Source organism: Trichoplusia ni, chromosome 20, assembly GCF_003590095.1.
Source record: "Trichoplusia ni isolate ovarian cell line Hi5 chromosome 20, tn1, whole genome shotgun sequence".
NCBI lineage: Eukaryota > Metazoa > Arthropoda > Insecta > Lepidoptera > Noctuidae > Trichoplusia > Trichoplusia ni.
Genome location: NC_039497.1, coordinates 5,410,056 through 5,427,909, shown reverse-complemented (window position 1 = coordinate 5,427,909; position 17,854 = coordinate 5,410,056). Strand labels below are relative to the sequence as shown.

Sequence of the window (17,854 nt, the reverse complement as noted above, 5' to 3'; positions counted from 1 at the left end):
AAAAAAATATGCTCAAAACATCAACTATTACGTAGTAACATTTAAAATGTCAGTTTGAAGTCAGATGTGCGACGAAATAGGAATCCAGATTTAAAAATGAAAATAATAATTAAAAAATAAACATGAAAAGGAATACACAGTTATTTGATTTATACTGGGAAGACATATTAGTATCCAAGGTTCTGCCACATTTGACATTACGAGAATGTTTTCATTTTCGTTGCGTTTCTAAAACTTGTTTGCAAATTATAAATATATACTTTGCAAAGCTAAAATCATTAAAACTGATGAACAAGGGATTTTCGCCACACACGTTTAATGTAAGTGATACGTACAGAGCATGATTCACACTAAATTAAGTGAGTAAGTGTAGTTATTGATTGTTTTTGTTGTATTATTTTCACAGGTGCTTGCTGTAACATGCCAAAGACTGACCATTTTAAATCTGAGTCGTTGTGCATCCATCACAGATGACGATCTGATTCCGTTGTTGTTAAATAACAAAAGATTAATAAATTTGAACTTGAGTCAGTGCAAGAGTTTGTCGGCCAAATGTTTGCAGCCTGTAATATTGTACTGTAACGATCTACGAATATTGAAGCTGGCTCGCTGTGCGTGGCTGACGACGGGAGCTATGGAGGCGCTGGCACTGCACCAGTGTATGCTGGAAGATGTTGACCTGTCGTACTGTGTTTCAATCTCTGAGAGCTGCATATTGATATTTATAAAGAAGTTCCTCCGGCTGAAAACATTGAACTTGGAAGGTAATAAGCAGGTGTCAGACAAGTCGCTGTATGCTCTGGCCAAGTACAGTGTGGAGCTGAAGCTGTTGAACCTGACCGGGTGTTCAGAGATCTCGGATAAAGGTATTAGGTATGTATAAAACATAAACATTCATAATAAATAATCTAGACTGTATTTACACATGCGAGATGATTGAATTTAATGGGTAGATGAAGTACAATTCTTCATAGCATATATTATTCCTAAAAAATGTGATAGCAATAAGGTGACATTTGTAGTAATTAACAATAATTGCAATATTTCAGAGCTCTAGCGCTGCACAGCAAGAAACTAGAAGGCCTGCTAGTTCGAGGGTGCTCAAAGGTAACAGAAAATAGCCTCAAGCTGATGAGGAATAGAGTGCACCTGGATCGAAGACCAACAGAGTCCTTTCCTATACCTGTTTATGTTCAGGTGTAGACACCAGATATTAAAACTCACCAAATAAGATTGATATTTAATCTTTTTGATTATTTATATAATTATGTAAATGTATGACTTTCCTATTAAAAATTTCTTGGTAAATAAGAGGAAAAAATACCAAAGAGCATACTAATTACTAGGTCAAGAACATAATATAAATTAATAACTGTATGGCCCATTTCTTTAAGTTAAGTGTCACCTTGGCTGACCTTCAAAATGTATTCATTAATACAAGCAATGCAGTGTTGAACATTGCTTCCATTTTATTCAATATTTATATGCAAAACGATAAGGCCTATCACTTAATCATGACATACTTTTACCTACTTAATTTAGTTATAAGGTGCAATTTTGTGGACATGTTGTGAAATTAGGTTGTCTGGAGGCAAAGATTGCTTAGAGGTACAAAAATCACCCTCATCCTCTACCATACATAGTCAAGCCAATTTACTTATTACGGGGGTATGAGCAGTAATAGTAACACCAATTGCCAAATAGGGATGACGAATGGGTATAAAAAGAAATAATCGAATTACTCCCTCAGTTAGATAGTTGAAAAGTATTTTTTCCTTTTTCAGAAAACCTAAAATTAACAGAGATTAACTGCTTTAAAGTTATGGTAAAAATTATACTCAATCGTGACGTCACGCGTATGTTTCATTCACTGTATATTATGTTTGCGGAATAAATTAAAAATACGTATCCATTATTATACAATAAACTACAAGACGGACACTGGAAAAATATATTGTCATCATCCCTATTACCGTAGTTCGGGCTCCTAGCAGTTGTCCCTCTGGTCAGTCGTCTGGCAGTCGTGGTATAAAGATATTAGCTAATTAACTTTTTCGTATGACAAAATCTAGGGGAACTGATATTGGAGAAAATCTTTATTTAATATTATTAAGTGTATCTGTGATGATTGTGTATTAGATCGATAAATTAATTATTTAAATTATCTTTACGATATTTAACTTTATAATTGCTTATACATACCAATAAATGTATTCTTAGGATAATTATACTTACTATGAGCTTTTCGACGCAAGAACAGCAACACCAGCTCTAAAAGCTTATAATAAGCACGGGGTGCGTGCCATCAACTCTCAAATTGAGATTGTTGCAATGTCCAAGGGAGTCGATGCATAACAACACATATAGCGGTGTCTCACTTCTACATCTGCAACAGACTCACTTGAGGTGATGTCAGGCTCCTTTGAACATGATTTTATCGATTTTGTCTGTACCTGTAATGGCTGTTATACGAGTTGTAAGTTTTATTTATGTCTAAAAATATGTTTACCTACTGCTTGTTCAATATAAATGTGAACTCATGAACACGTGGGCAAAATAAACTCTTTGTACTCACTACTCTATTATCGATCTAAGTGAATATGGTACTATGTTCACTTGCTAATTACGAATCAAATGCTCCAAAATAAAGGTTTATTAGGTAACGCCTAAAATATATAGGTTTAAAGAATTGAAGAGTCAAGTATTTCCAGGCCCACGATATTTACGCACACAATTGGTCGTTTTTATAAAGAATTTGTGTAAGTATTGTGTTTTGCTAGTCAGATAGGCATAGGTTATGTATGTATTTATAATATGGTGTGTAAACTTGGACAAAAAAAAATAACTCGTGTCTAGGTATGAGACCAATTAGTGGTCCATTGCCATGCAAATTATAAAATGTAAATCTGGTAGGAAGAACAGGCTAACCATTTCAATATTATGGACACAGATTCTATTAAAATGCGTCAATCGAGATCCACTGCTGAACATCGATAGGCCTCCCAAAAGTTGCGCCATACAGAATTCTTAATACCTTGATATAAAACTATGGGAAGCATGAAAACAGTTTATTTTCAGAAGCCAGAACATGGACTTTCTCTCTAACAACACACTACCATTTGCTAAGTCAGGCTATAGTTAGTTTTTTTGTCGTGAGTTTATTTGCGGTCACAATACTTCATAGGTGATTTGTGTCAAATAGTTAATAAGTATAAATAATACAATGATTTTTTTTATTAGATTTATAAGCATGTATGTGGACTGACATTATTAGTTAGTCTTGTTGTTCTTCCAAATTTATTGGTGTTGTAATTTTATTGTTATGTATATTTAGGCACAATTTGAATGTCATTTGGAAATATAAATGTTGTGTAACATTTCATTTGTTTGTATAAATTATTTCATTGTCAGTGTAAGGTTGTTTACTTGAAGCTATCCAATGTAAAGGCTATTAAACAATGGTTTAGAAAAATTAAGGATTTTATTTGTTCTTATTGTAATACTTAATATTAACAAATGAGGCAGCAAGTGTTACTTGAAACATATCTGCAAACTTTAACATTAAGCTTTCAATGAAATCTCCAAAAGTTACAATAGTTCTGACAAACAACTCGTAAAATAACATAACACAATAAAATAAAAAGACTGATCGAGATTCAGGAACGAATAAAACTACGCAGTTTTTTTCACAAAATTATATTTTGTGTGATAACACCTGCTACATGTATCTTACTGTTATTGTATTTACAATATTTTATATACTACACATTAGTAACAAATAACATTCATAACCTTAGAGGAGCAGATCTTACAAGTAAGTCGGGACGGGCGGCCGCAGCCCCCGCCCGCGAGCCTAACCAATACGTGCGGGAGGACGAAACTAAACGCGACCTAACTAATACTTAAAAACGTAAGTGTTAATAACATTTGGCAATAAATTACTGGGATAAAACGAACATAATCCTTAAGCGAAGCATTAAAACAAAGTTATCATCGCAATTATAAAACGTTAAAACTAACAGTTGTAAAAAGAATATAAAATATAAAAAATCTCCGTCCAAGGGGCCTGCTTACGTAAGTAACCTCGGGACGAGCACGTCGCACTCCTCACTCCTCGTTCTGCACTCTATCACATTGATCAAATTAAAAACGGTATCGTACAAATTCACTTATTTTATCAGCTCTATATGTATACAAGCCTTGTTCCAATCCAAAGCGATTACATTTACAATATGTTACACGGAAGTCAAGCAGACAGACGGGACGTGAGAGGCACTTCAGAACAGATCAGACAAACTAGGAGCCTACAGTTAAACTATAATTACACAACGACAACTGTACAGGCGGCACTACGCTGCCGCGACACGATACAAGAACATCAAAACGTAAACACCATATACATATCAAATACGCGAGTTCTAAACGAATCTTACATCTCGAGTGCAATCTGCGTCAGGCCAGTAAAAACATTGCACTTAACAATATAACCAAAGACTTAACATTACATTGTTTCTTTGGACATCGCGAGCTAATCGAGAGTCGAGCCCGCGCCGGTCATCACCGATACGAGACGAAGCGGATCACTATCAGCGAACATACATTTATTGCACTATATAATTATGCTACAATTCAGTGACGTAGTCATTATTATTATAAACAGATTTAAATAGTTTTATCTGCAATTTTGTACTTTGATTGAGGTCCGCGGCGGGCGGGCGGCAGGCGGGCGGCGACGCTACCGGCGCACGGAGGAGTTGAGCGTCTGCATGGCGAGCGGCGGCGGGTTGATGTACCCGTAGGCGTACACGTTGCCCTGCTGCGCGCGCGGGTCGCCGCCGCCGTACTGCACGCCCACGCCGCCCTGCACGTTCATCATCTGCAGGTTGTTGAACTGCTGCTGCGGCGGCACGCGGTACCCGTTGAGCCCGTACTGGCTGATGAGGTGCGAGCCCGGCGCCATCTGCATGTGCTGCATGGGGCTCAGGTTGCCTGCAACCACACGCACATTAGCGACTACTCATCACAATCACAAGTTAATACTGAACAGGGAATTTATTGAATATCTTTAAAATGTAATTTACGACTGCTAAGACAACATTCTATGAGAGAAAACGTCAAGCTGTCGTAAATATTAATGTTGCATGTTCTTAGAAGACTGTGGCTACGTAGCACACCGACTGTGGAACCATGCTCTTATGTCTTTAATGAAATTGTTGACTTGTCTTGAGGCAAAACAAAAAAATATTGTATTTGATATAGGGTTTGTGGTTTTCGGCGAAGGCATAACCACAAGAAATCTTTTAGCATCTTAATGACATATTTTGCATATATAAAAGACGATAGGATAAATAAAATATAAGTTGGACTGACTGGAGGTGTTCCGTATGTTCCTGGGCGCGTCGAGCTGGTTGTGCGGCGGGTAGTACTTGGCGGCGGCGTGGTAGTGGCCCGCGCCCGCCGGCGGAGTGCTGGCCTGCTGCCCGTACTGCATGTCACACACAAACTTCCCAGTCGGCTCAATCAAATCGTTTTTACTCGTTACATTTGATTAATTATAGAAGGGAATTTATTCTTATAAATTTTTCAAAGACTATTTATAATTCATTACTCAAGAATTAAATATTAATGAATTAACTACAATTGTATTGTTGTAGAGATATAGGGACACAATGAACAAAAATACGTGTCTAAATTGAAAAAAATTAAAGGGAATTTAAGGTACAGAGAAAGTAAAGCTTGGTAGATATGAGATACGTGTAGAGCAGTGAGTGTAGTCACCTGATGCGGCGGATGATGCTGCGGGGCCTCGGCCATCTGCTGCAGCTTGGCCAGCGAGCAGGACGGCGGCCAGCCGCCCGAGTGGTACTGCTGCTGCTGCTGGAACGACAGGTAGCCGCCCTGGTAGCCCGCGCCGCCGCCCTGCATCACGCTGCCACCCGCGCCTGCTACACCACAACAGTTACACTTACCGACCTACTACTACTTATATTTAGGTTGGATTTATTTCACCGATAAAAAATGAAATCGTGCGCCAAATTTTGCGAACGAAAGAAAATCCATTTTGAGTCGTCATTAGCTTTACTTTTACTCAGTTAATAATATTCATAGATGTGCTTAAAATTGTACAAATAATGAATAAGTAAAGATTGAAGGGGAATTGTAGTGTATAGTTATAGCGTGTACTGACCGTGCGGCTGTATGGGCGGCGTGGCGCGGTGCCTGGCGGGCGGCGTGGCGGCGCCGCGCCCCGGCTTGGGCTCGCCCGCGCCGCTGCCGCCGCTGCCGCCGCTCCTGCACACGGGCGGGACTCTCAGCGGGGAACACAGGCAACACATGGGACCAATTTACAAAAGCAAAAGTTTGTACGCGTCTTAAACAATAGCAACTGACCTATTTCTGTTGTTGATCTTCTGCTGCTTGGGCGGCTGATTGGGCTGGCTCATGATGGACGGGATATGGATGGAGGAGTACTGCGGCGAAGGAGCAGGATGCATGTGCATCATGGAGCAGGGCGAGGCCAGGTCGGAGCCGATGCTGGTGGGGGACTCCAGGCCCAGCTGGCTGACGTCTAGCTCGCAGGCGGGGTACTGCACGGAGTGGACGGAGTTGCTGGTGGAGTCGGGCGTGTACACTCCCATGGACTGCAGGGCCGGGCTCACCGCCTCGCACAGCTCCTCCTTGTTCGCTTCCTTCGGAGATTCCTCCTTCTTGTGCTGTCGAGACTTCTTCTCGATCTCCGTCTTTTCCTGACCACAAGGTCCATTTTGATTAAACCCTGGTTTACAGCCTGGAGACGTTAAGATCTGAGGACTTTGCTGCCTGTACTCTGCACAGCTCGTAACGACCTCCGGCTGTTTATTCACCTGCCGCTGCATCATTTGCTTTATTTGGTCGGCTGTGGTTTGCGACTTCTTGGGTTCGCACTGAGTCTGGCAAGCAGTCGTGGTCTTCGACTGCTTTGACGGTTTACACTCGCTCTTTTGTGAGCACTCAGCTTTGGAAGTCGGTGTTTTGGTCTCTTTGAAGTGTGGCAGCCCCGTCGTCGCGTATAAACTTCCACTTAACGCTCCGTACGCGATATTGTGAAAATCTTTCTGGTCGTACTTAGGAAGCAATTTCTGAGGCGACTTTTGAACCTGGTCTAAATGCGGAAGGTTAAATCCTTGGAATTTATCCAAGTAGTTTTTGTCGCTTACGCTATTTTTCATATCTAAAAATCTATTATGTTCCCAAGAGCCCTGTATCCTCGTAGGATCCCAGGGCGGCCACTGATACTGGCCGTGGGTAGTGTGGTAGTTCGGAATTTGGTTCATCGCATAATCCGCCTTAGGCACCAATTCGTTGTCATACTTAAATTTTGGCAACATTTTGTTCAGGTCATTCTGGTCTGGTTTCAAATTTAGCTGTGTAGTGCAACCTTTGTCATGTTTGACGGACGCATTTTTTGAATCACATTTAGAGGCATTCGATTTCTCTTTCTTAAAGTAATCTTGTTTCTTGGGAACTTCGTTCGTTGTTTTGGTTTCTTTGCTGGTGATCGGCACGGAGTTAATGACATTTATGGGGACAGACGTTTCTGGCTTCCGCGAGTTCGCGTTTGGTTCTGGAAAAAACATCTTGGGCTCCGGCGTGCTCCTGGGCGTGTCATTTTTATTGGTCTTCTTGTCAGTTTTCTCCAGCTTGCTATGAGCCGAATTTACTCTTACATCTCGTAGTTTACTCTTCTCCCTCGGCTTTAAATTAGGATCGTTCTTGCAATCTTGAGAATTAGTCTGGACGATGCTCATAGACCCAGTCAAAGAGTTTTGCATAGCATTGCTGTTGACAAAGTTAGCTTCCAGATCTGCTCTGTCTAAGCCCATACTGACAGCAGCGTTAGCGCTTTGGCATCGAGGTAAAAAATTAATATCAGTCACATTGGGAACTTTCGGTATTACTGGATTTATCACTGGGGAAGATATAGGATGCGGGACTTCCAGTTTGGTCGTAGTTTTACTCACGACAGGAGTTGAATCAAGGGTATTATTTATTACGCGATTCTGCTCACTCGTTTTGACCAAAACTTTGTCAGTCTGTACAGCTTGCGATTCTTTGCTAACATTTGCTCTGTGATTCAGAAAAGAATGCTGAGCCGTATTGATCTGTTGTATTGTCATGGAATTGCTAACAGGATTTTGAAAGCTCAACATTGATGCGGGCTCTATAACATTTCTAGTTATTATTATTTCGTCTTTTCTTGTGTTCATGAGCATGTCATTCCGAAATGGCATTTCATTTTCTCTGCTAACTATTGGATTGGGTAATTTATTTCTATTATCAATTTCAGTAAAACTATCTATTTTGATGGGGTCTGGCTTCTTCATACCACATGTATCTCTTTGCGTATCTAAGTTTTGTATTATAGAATCTATTTTATTCGGCGACTTCTTCTCGGCGTTTGTACTTTCGTCAATATTTTGATGTTGTATGACAGTTTCTTTTCTCATCTCACTTTGTTTTTGCTCACAATTCGCATCAATATTTAAGGGCTCTGGAGATTTTTTAGGTTTTGGCGACTCATTGATAATAGATTTGTCAGGTTTCTTTGGCGAAACACCAGCGTGCGGGGAATTCGTGGTGTCTGATTCCGGTTCGACTACAATGGTCTCAATCTGGTGTATTTTCGGGACAATCAGGTCCACTGCCGGTCTTGTTGTGTTCACCTCCTCCTGTACTCGAGCACTGGGATCGAGTACTATATGCGCGTTCTCCGTGGACACAACTGGTATTACCTTGGAAGGACTGTCCTTTTCTTCCACCTCTTTGGGTTTATTTTCATTGTTCGGTTGAACAGGCGCCACCATGTTAGGTTTAGGTGACGGCAAGGGACAGCTCTGACTGTTATTGTCATCAGATTCAGATATAATGATCGTTTCTTTTTCGTCGACAGCTGGTTTAGCTGGTGACTTCATTTCCCCATTTCTAGGTTCAGTCATTTTGTTATCCTCTACCTGATTATTAGCTGTAGTTGTTTCTTCCTCAGTAGTTGCAGGAGTTGCTTCAGCTGTTTTACTGTCGCTTGGAGCATCATTCGATTTGTCTCCTGTCTCATTAATGACTTGATCCTTTTCAGCTATGGACTTTGGGGAGTCCATATGTATGCTGTCGAGTTCCATGTCGCTAGTATGGTGGTCTGTGCTGTTTTCCTCGATGTGTCGGGGAGATGCGGGTTTGCTGTTAATGTTTTTTCTTTCTTCGCCTTCCTCGACATCCATTTCATCATCAGCTTCTCCGGATGAATCTTCAGAGCTGGCATCAGAGCACTTGTTTTTCTCTTCCGTCTTTTCCTCGAGCTTATTCTTTGGAGATTTATTGTGGTCTTCAGTTGGGACTGTATTGCTCGGCTCCATAGAGTCGTCAGTTTTATAATCTTGGTCAACTTGTTCTTTAGTTTCGTCAATTTTGGCTTTTTTAGCTGCCGGTGAGGCGTTCCTTGCAGGCGTTTTGGTAATCTTTTGCCGCTTGCGTTGTCGACCCCTCCAAGCCAGTTTTCTTTTTATTTTGGCTTTGACTGGGACGGCAGTAGCCGGGGTAGTTGCACTCATGTCCATACTTTCCTGACTCTCCTGGCTATCAGAGCCATACGCTGCTTCTTTCACACTCTGCCTTCTATTTCTAGGCGTTGCTTCCTCTGCGGGCTCATTCTGCGTTACGCGAGACGATCTTCTGGCAACACTCTTACTCCTCTGTCTTCGAGGAGTCTCTTCTTCTTTGTCTTTCTTATCTTCATCTGGATTAGATTCTGATATTTTTCTGCTGACTTCCCGTTTTCTTTTCCGGTTTCCCTCAGTAAGGGTGGGCGTCGTTTGATAAGTAGTTTCACTGTACTTGAGAGGCCTTGTCCGTCTTCTGCCAGAAGATGTTACTTCCACGGGTGGCTCTGGTGACTCTGCTTCTGCATTACTTACAGCTTTAGGCTCCTCTTCTTTATACGCAGGGGTTTCAGATTCTGTTGCTGTATCCTCACTCTCTGTCTTAGGTTCAGCTTCATCGTTTTCAGTATCTTGATCTACAGAAGCTTCTTCTGGTGATCTAAATGGATTAATTGTAGGTGCCAATAGTGGAGTCCACCTCAGACATTCGGGATCTATCTCTAGCCGTGGTCTGCTCTTAACTTTCTTCATGTGATTGTCAACTTTATTCCAATCTATGCAGAGCCCCAGTTTGGTGGTCTCGTTGTTAGGAATGTATCTCACAAATCCAAGTAACTGAAACGTTACCGCTATATCGTTCATATGCATCCCCGTCGTGTGGCCGATGTCTTCGAAGGTGAATGGTTTTTCTTTGTGGTCATACAGAAATTCGAGGATTACAGATTTCCAGTACGCGTGGTACGAAACTCTACCGAGGTCAGATAGCGGCTTTTCTGGTGTGCCAGGTTGTCCTTCTTCTTTTGATAGTAGATAACCTGGTGAGAAAGTTCACATTGTTAGTTTTGTTTTTTTAATAATTTTGAAGATTATTTATTATTCACTATTAAGATTATGGAATAAAGATTCCACCACTCACTAAAATGGATGAGGAACCTCCCATATCCCTGTCTCTGGTATTGCGGCATTGTCATTATACACGAAACATTATATTTCTGCTGACAATGTTTTTCTTTGGAGAAGTAGCCAACTAGATGGCAGCCTTTGCTGTCATTTTTCGTCAATACGTAGAAAAGGAAGGGTTCCACGTCGTAGTACAGCGTTTTGTGGTCTAGGAACAACTTGGCGAGGAGGCAGAGGTTTTGGCAGTAGATCTTGTTGGCATTGCCGTCCACTTCGAAGACCGAGATGTCCCCGCAGCGGTAGATCTCGGTGGCGGGCGGGTGGCGCCACAGACACTTGTCTAGGTGTCGCACCAGTACGGCCCGACTCTTGGCGTACTTCAGGCAGAACTCGCACAGGAACAGCTTGGGTAAGCTGGAACCAACAACCACTACAGTCAGCCTCGGAAATCAGACACTGAAAATATGCACTAATAGCAGTTGTATATTTTTTTTCTAGTCTTAATGTTATGTAACAACAACAACAGTAGAAGTACAGATTGAGTAATATGCAAGGACACAAGTACAGCTCGTGCGAGTATTACCGTGCGTACTCCTGCGGGAAGGGGCTGGAGTACCAGGTGTCGATCTCCCACTGGCCGAACTCGATGGCGGAGGGGCAGCGCGCGGGGGCGGGCAGCGGCGCCGCGTCCGCCGCCGCGCCCGCGCCCGCCGCCGCGAACAGCGCCGCGTCCGCCGCCGACACGCCCGCCGGCAGCCGCGCGCCCTCTGCCACACACACGCTGCACTCCGCCGCCGCCAAGCGGGGCCCGGCCGGCCGAGGCTTGCCGGCCGAGGCTTGCCGGCGGCGGCCACAATAATATCAAAAGTGTCATGCATTACATCTTGTCAGATGCTATCAAATACAAAGAGGAAAAATAATACAAAGCAGTCACTCCCGAGTACCCGCACGTGGCACGTGAGCTCGGCCGAGCTGCGCCGGTGCGAGTGCTCGGGTCTCCGTCCTTCACGCCCAGAGGCGCGAGCGAAAGTGCATGTGTGGATACTGCCGAAACCCGAATAACAAATGTTTTGTCATCGGCGCTCGGTGTCCGAATGGAGAAGCTAATACGAAGAGCGCGGGGCTCACTCACCCGTCCCGAACAGAGAATTCGGAAGAGAAACGAATACGACGCGAGAGCGGAGCGCCGGCCAGCAATCAGAGCGAGCGAGTCGGTCAGATCCACCACGACACTTTCACCGCACCTCACGAACCGATCTTACCCGTCTGATTGGTGGCCGGGCGCGCGGCCAGGCGCAGGCCGCGGATCAGTTTGTGCGCCTCGGCCGGGCCCGCGCGGTGCTTGCCGGCCGCCAGAGACCTAACCAGCTGCGAGGCCGACAGGCGCGGGCCCGGCGCGGGCGAGGCCGAGCGCGAGCGGCTGCGCGCGCCGAGCAGCGCCGCCTGATACTTTCGGAACGTGCTGCGCGTCTCCTTGAGCACGGCGGGCTCGGCCCCGGCCCCGGCCCCGGCCCCGGCCCCGGCCCCGGGCCCCGCCGGGCTGGCCGCGCGCGAGCGCCCCCGCGCGCGTGACGCCGAGCGCGACCCGGACCGCACCGAATAGAACTCCGAAAGCCCGTCAAATAACGTCGTGAGCAGTCTCTCGCCGCATCTACTCCGCCTCCGCGCAACGCGGTGTCTCTCAGGCTCGGGCCGGGGCGATTCTGGCTCAAGTCTACTCTGTACAGACTCAGTGTCTAGAATTGACAGTAGAGGCTCGGCTTCCAGTCTTTGAATTTTTTGAGGTTCTACTTCCAGTCTTCTTTGTTTTATCAATTCGACTTCGAGTCTTTTCTGTTTCTGTAACTCTACTTCGAGCCTCTTTTGTTTTCGCGGTTCGACATCTGATCGTCTCTGTCTAGGAGAACCTGCCTCTATTCGTTTTGGTCTCTGGAGGTCGACCTCGATCCGCGCGTGATTTTGTAGCTCAGGTTCTAACCGTTTCTGTTTCTGTGCCTCGGCTGCGAAGCCCCAAACGCCATCGGGTCCAGAATCGGCCGCCAAACGTTCGAACACGGTAGATACGTACGCGGGAGCGGGACGCGGTTCACTATCACTCGAAGACACCGGCGATCCGGGGGAAGCGGGAGTACCGGGGGAGCTGGGAGAGCCGCGGGAGTCGGGCGAGCCCGGGGAGGTGCGGGAGGCGGCCGAGTCGGGGGAGGCGGGCGAGGCGGGCGAGGCGGGGGAGGCGGGCGAGTCGGAAGCGGACGCGGCGGACTCGGGGTCGGGCGGGGCGAGCAGCGACGGGGGCGACGCGGGCGGCGAGGGGGCGGGCGCGGGGCGGCGCTCCAGGCGCAGCTCGAGGCGCTGCACGCGGGTCACGCGCACGCCGCCCCAGCCCTCCCACTCGCCGGACGACGAGCGGCGGCGGCGCCGCTTCACTAGATTGAACGCGGAGAATCTGAAAAACTTCTGCTTCTCTCTCGACATTCTCTGTTCGGTCGGGGGGCGCAGGGGCCGCGGTGGGGCGTTACCGTCGGAATGCTCGTCGTCGGAGTCCGGCCGCCGCGCCGGCGTGCGGGGCTTTCTGCCGCGAGGTGTCCCAGCTACCGATGACCTGGACAAACAGAGTACTTCAAAATTTATTTCACTTATGAGATTTTTTTTTTTGTAAGTATGTATAAATGCAAACTGTATTATACACTCATTTATTATTATTTTCATGAAAAGATGTGACTTGCTCACTAAGGCATTTAATCTTTGTGTTGGTTACAGAAACATTTAAATCATGTGAAGAACAACCATTATTTAATCATACCAATGCCTGGTTTACATTGGTGTGATACGCGGGGTCGAAACCGCGAACCGCGTTTTGGAAAAGTGGTCATTTCTTTTTGACTATGCATGCGTGCAGTCATATTATAGTTTAACGATGTGTCTATGAGCACAAGCCCTTGCTACTGACCGCTTGTTGTTGGGCGGGCGCGTGCAGTGCGCGCAGCACCAGGGCGGCGGCGCGCAGCGCGCGTGCGCGGCGCGGGCGCAGTGGGCGCAGCGCGCCGCCCAGCCCGCGCCCGCGCCCGCGCCTGCGCCCGCGCCGCACGCCTCGCACGCCGCGCACGACCCGCACACCCAGCGCACCGACTGCACGGGGACAACCCACACATTATTCCATATGGACACTCAACAAAAATTCCTATTACATACATCAAAATTAACTGCTCAGATCATTTCAGATACATACTTAGACAGTTATTACTTTAACCCTTATTTCTGTTACATTACAACTTTTTGTTACAGATTTACGTTAACCGCACAATGATACTCCTCAGCGCATTGTAAAATATTTAAAGCACAATTATAAACATTTTATGACAGTGATGATGAGAAATAAATATTTTGAGTCTATATTTATTATTCATTTTCTAAAAACTCACTAGGGGTCCCCGGTTCATGTTATATTTAGACCTTTGGAAAGATAAGCACAGTTTGTGATCTAACTTTTGCTCAATAAGAGTATTTTTTAAAGATCTCTTTTTAGGATAGTTGTAATAACTTGTAGGGAAGGTGGACAAATAGACTTTAAATATATATTTAATATTTACCTTTATAACAGGAAGAGCAACCTCATCAGTGAGGTTCAGGCACGTCGGATGAGCATAGGACTTGCACTGCTGACAACATATGAGAGCCTCGAGGGCTCCTAACCTATTCCTAGCATCAGTACCAAGGCACTCAGTACACACGGGAACTCCACCTTGAACTGGCTTCTGCAACAAGTTATTTACCAATCAGTGACAGATATAATGATGATAATACAATACTGAAGTCATTTAAAACATCCTGGATTGTAAATTCAAATTGACCTTAACAATTTATGATTGAGATTGATTCTATATGATAGCCCATTGTTACAAGTTAATTGCTTGCTAAGTTAATTCAAATCTTATTCTTTATGTTTTGTGGCATAAATACATAATATTTTATAATCATTATGCTATTTACTTATTTTTTTTTAATCTACCTTAGTTCTGAAAACATTTCTTTTATGGACTACAATGTAATCCTATTGGTTACCAAAAATATTTGGTTTAATGATTATCGGAAATGGTCTTATTTTATTCAATATTTTGGATTAACAATGAGTCAGAGTCTTCAGACTCTTTTGGATTTGTTGACTAATGTATTAAAAGTGTGTGACACAGTTGTGTAAGTGAGTCATCGTGACTTCAATTTCTTCAAAAACTCTGTATAACCAATATAAATGAGGGGGTTCTTGTACCAGTAAGCAGAGGGTCCCTGTTTGCCTTCATTTGTCTGAAATGACGTAGATAAATGGTGGAAATAGTATGTCACGGTATTTCTTGTATTATAACATAATTCTCAAATAAATAAACTAAATTTGCATAATTTTATAACTGCTATCACTTCAATTGAATACGCACTTCACCAAAATCATCAGTTTGTTGAAAATATTTCAAATAAAAACAAATATTTTCAAAATAAATAAACAGTTCTTGTTTTTTTTTTTCAAATTGAAATAGGTTAAACATACAAAGTTTATTCTAGTAAATTCAAAAGTAGTTATGTTCATTTTTTAGTTAAATGTTTTGGATAAATTCAATAATTTTATCTGTATAGGTCAAAAATAAGTTACAAGTCTTCAATAAGTTAGTAAAAAAAAAATCTCTTCTAAAAAATCAAATGTTTGATCATTTTGTGTATAAACTAGATAATCAAAATTGAACCCCAATAAGGAACAAACTCATAAAATAAATATGAATAACATTTGTTAAAGGATTTACTGTACAATAGAGACTGGTTCAAATAACTTCCAAATCAATAAAGATAGTATGTTTAACAATAATTAACAAAGAAAACACTTCTAACCAAAGAGTTTTAAATGTACAAAAAAGTATTTGTTCAACTCATACACAGATTAAAAATCTGTGAACCATGTTTGTGGTCTAAAAGTATATCCATAAATGTTAAATGGTTGAGTTTATTGTAACACTGGATCATTTTTTGCCACCATAGCCATTGTGGCCTTGAACATAGAGAAGGTCAACAACCTTCATATTAAAGAGAATATTTGTTAAGATATTACTCATAATTTAATCATTTATAGGCATAGTAGTGTCAGACCCTGAGATAAATACTACAGGAATACCTTATTATTATAACTAAAAGTTATTACCATTTTAATAGTTAATCATAACTTTGATATGTTAATTTTTTGTTACAAGTTGCTGATGAAATAACAAGGTTTAACCTATTAGAATCATACATAATTGAAGGAATATAGTGCACATTACAAAATACTTAGAATTTATTTACAATGTGAATAAATGAAAACATAACCATACAAAACTGATATTAATTTGGAACAGAAAAAAATATAATTTTGTTTTTACTCTTTTTGTCTACTTCACATTTGAAGATAATGATTTTGGGTACAACTACTTGTGGAATAAAATTTGAATTTGTAAAGATAATGCCAAGAGCAGCTAATATTTGAATTAAGGCTACATCTGGTACAATAAGAAGTTGGATAGTACTTACTATATACATGTGGGAAGTATTTGTATAGCACTGTTTACAAACAAACTTATCAATTGCATAATGAAAAAGCTTTCAGATTCTATAGTAGCAACACATAAACAAAGTATATAAACATTGTAGCATTTGTTTCTATCAAGTCTTACCTTCTCAGGGGAGTCCTGTGCACTCTTAGATCTCTGTTTAGAGCTGCGGTCCGAGGAGGTGGTCAGGGGTCTCTCGGTCGCCTTGAAAGCGCCTGCTTGGTGCGTGAGCAAACCCCGCGCCACGGCGCGTTTGGCAGCGGCTCTTAACACTGCGCGCACATCAACTTCCGCTACAACTGTCACTTGGTATGCTTGGTGCAAATGTCTTTCAATAGTCTTTAACGTGGAACCGTCTCGTTCGCCTAACTCACGCACTGCTTTAGCCACAACCCTAGAGAGATCCACATCTTGCGTGACCCTCAGTATTTTACTCTGCAGGCCACCAGGATCTTTATACGAGCTTTGGCCCTTATTGTACACTTTCAGCACTACACCTTCGCGTACGGCCCTCTCCAGCCGCTCTGACACAACATCTTCGTGATAATTGTGATGCTGTCTGATCGCGTGACAGATACGCTCGACACTGGGCCTCTGCTTCTGCGAGCGTATCTTGTGTATGGCTTCCAGTATCCATCGCTTCCACACTTCTTTGCCGACTTCGTCTGGCTCACACATCTTCGTCACTGATTATTAGGTTCTGCCGCCTGAGTAACGGTACGGTATTGCACTTATGTCAACACCCGTCGCATTTTGGCGCCTCGAGCGAAATTCCATTTTATGAAATGGAACCTCGCCGTATGCGGCCGGTGAATACGGCCGCGGTGCGAGACGCCGGTTTACAGCATGTCACCGAAGCTCTCGCAACCCGATGACACATCGGGCCCCGCGAGCGGGTTTTGGCGGAGCGGGCATCCAATGGCCGCCATCTTGTGGCGATCTAAATTTTACGTAGTGAACAAAACACGCGATGTAAATATTAACGGCCGTTTTAACTAGTCAACCAGACTTAAACACAACAGCCGTAAAATTATACCTTTCCACTGTCACAGTTACTGTCTTTATTTCATGAGATTTTTTCCACAATACATAAATACGGCTAAGTTCTTTCCGGTTTTTTTTTCACAATGCGCCTTCACCAAAATAACAACACTATAATGTAAAATGTACTGATTTAATGTTTAGTCAATGCAATATGACTTGTGTATTGAAAACACTTTCATATCATAGAAATATTAGAAAATTTTGATGAAAACATTCACAAAACACCAACAAAAGGCTCTTCAAAATGGCTATCAATTAGATTGCCTTGTTAAAAAAATATTTTTGATATCCTGTCGGTCACAAATGTATTGCCATTTTAATTAGAATTACATCATAATTTAAAAACTTCTTCATCGTTTTCCTCCTTGTCTATGCCTTCTCGAAAAGATGGACTCACAAAACAAACAGACTCTCATAATAATTGCTCTCATACCAATTTGAAGTGTACAATGTGAGTTAAATCATCGCCAATGTGAATAAATCATGTTTTCTAAACGATTATAAAGCTTTTACACGGCGATAATAATTTGATAAAAAAAACCAGTTGATGAGGTTTTTCGTCTATTTTCGATAGCTTACAAATAAGCTAGTAAATAAAATATCCTTAAATATTAGAATAATGTGAGCATAAAATTGCTCCAATTACAACTTTTTAATAAGAAATAATTTGAAATGGCTAACTAAGCAATAAAATTATTTACTATCGACTATTGA

The 17,854-nt window shown here is 42.7% G+C and overlaps 2 protein-coding genes across 2 annotated transcripts; one reads left to right on the top strand and one right to left on the bottom strand.

Annotated features, from left to right (window-relative positions):
• The first annotated feature begins 40 nt into the window (after nt 1–40).
• On the top strand, nt 41–3,472 carry LOC113503890 (F-box/LRR-repeat protein 15). Its single transcript, XM_026886025.1, has 3 exons — nt 41–320; nt 407–873; nt 1,050–3,472. Exons 1-3 carry the CDS (start codon nt 123–125, stop codon nt 1,201–1,203), a joined length of 819 nt encoding a protein of 272 aa, XP_026741826.1. The 5' UTR covers nt 41–122; the 3' UTR covers nt 1,204–3,472.
• A 1,210-nt stretch (nt 3,473–4,682) lies between these two features.
• Nucleotides 4,683–17,434, bottom strand: LOC113503955. Its single transcript, XM_026886100.1, has 12 exons — nt 16,220–17,434; nt 14,120–14,284; nt 13,601–13,658; nt 13,446–13,452; nt 11,795–13,272; nt 11,116–11,299; nt 10,549–10,946; nt 6,391–10,447; nt 6,188–6,291; nt 5,779–5,945; nt 5,371–5,503; nt 4,683–4,989 (listed from the first exon to the last, which is right to left on the bottom strand). Exons 1-12 carry the CDS (start codon nt 16,772–16,774, stop codon nt 4,736–4,738), a joined length of 7,560 nt encoding a protein of 2,519 aa, XP_026741901.1. The 5' UTR covers nt 16,775–17,434; the 3' UTR covers nt 4,683–4,735.
• Between the last annotated feature and the right edge of the window lie 420 nt (nt 17,435–17,854).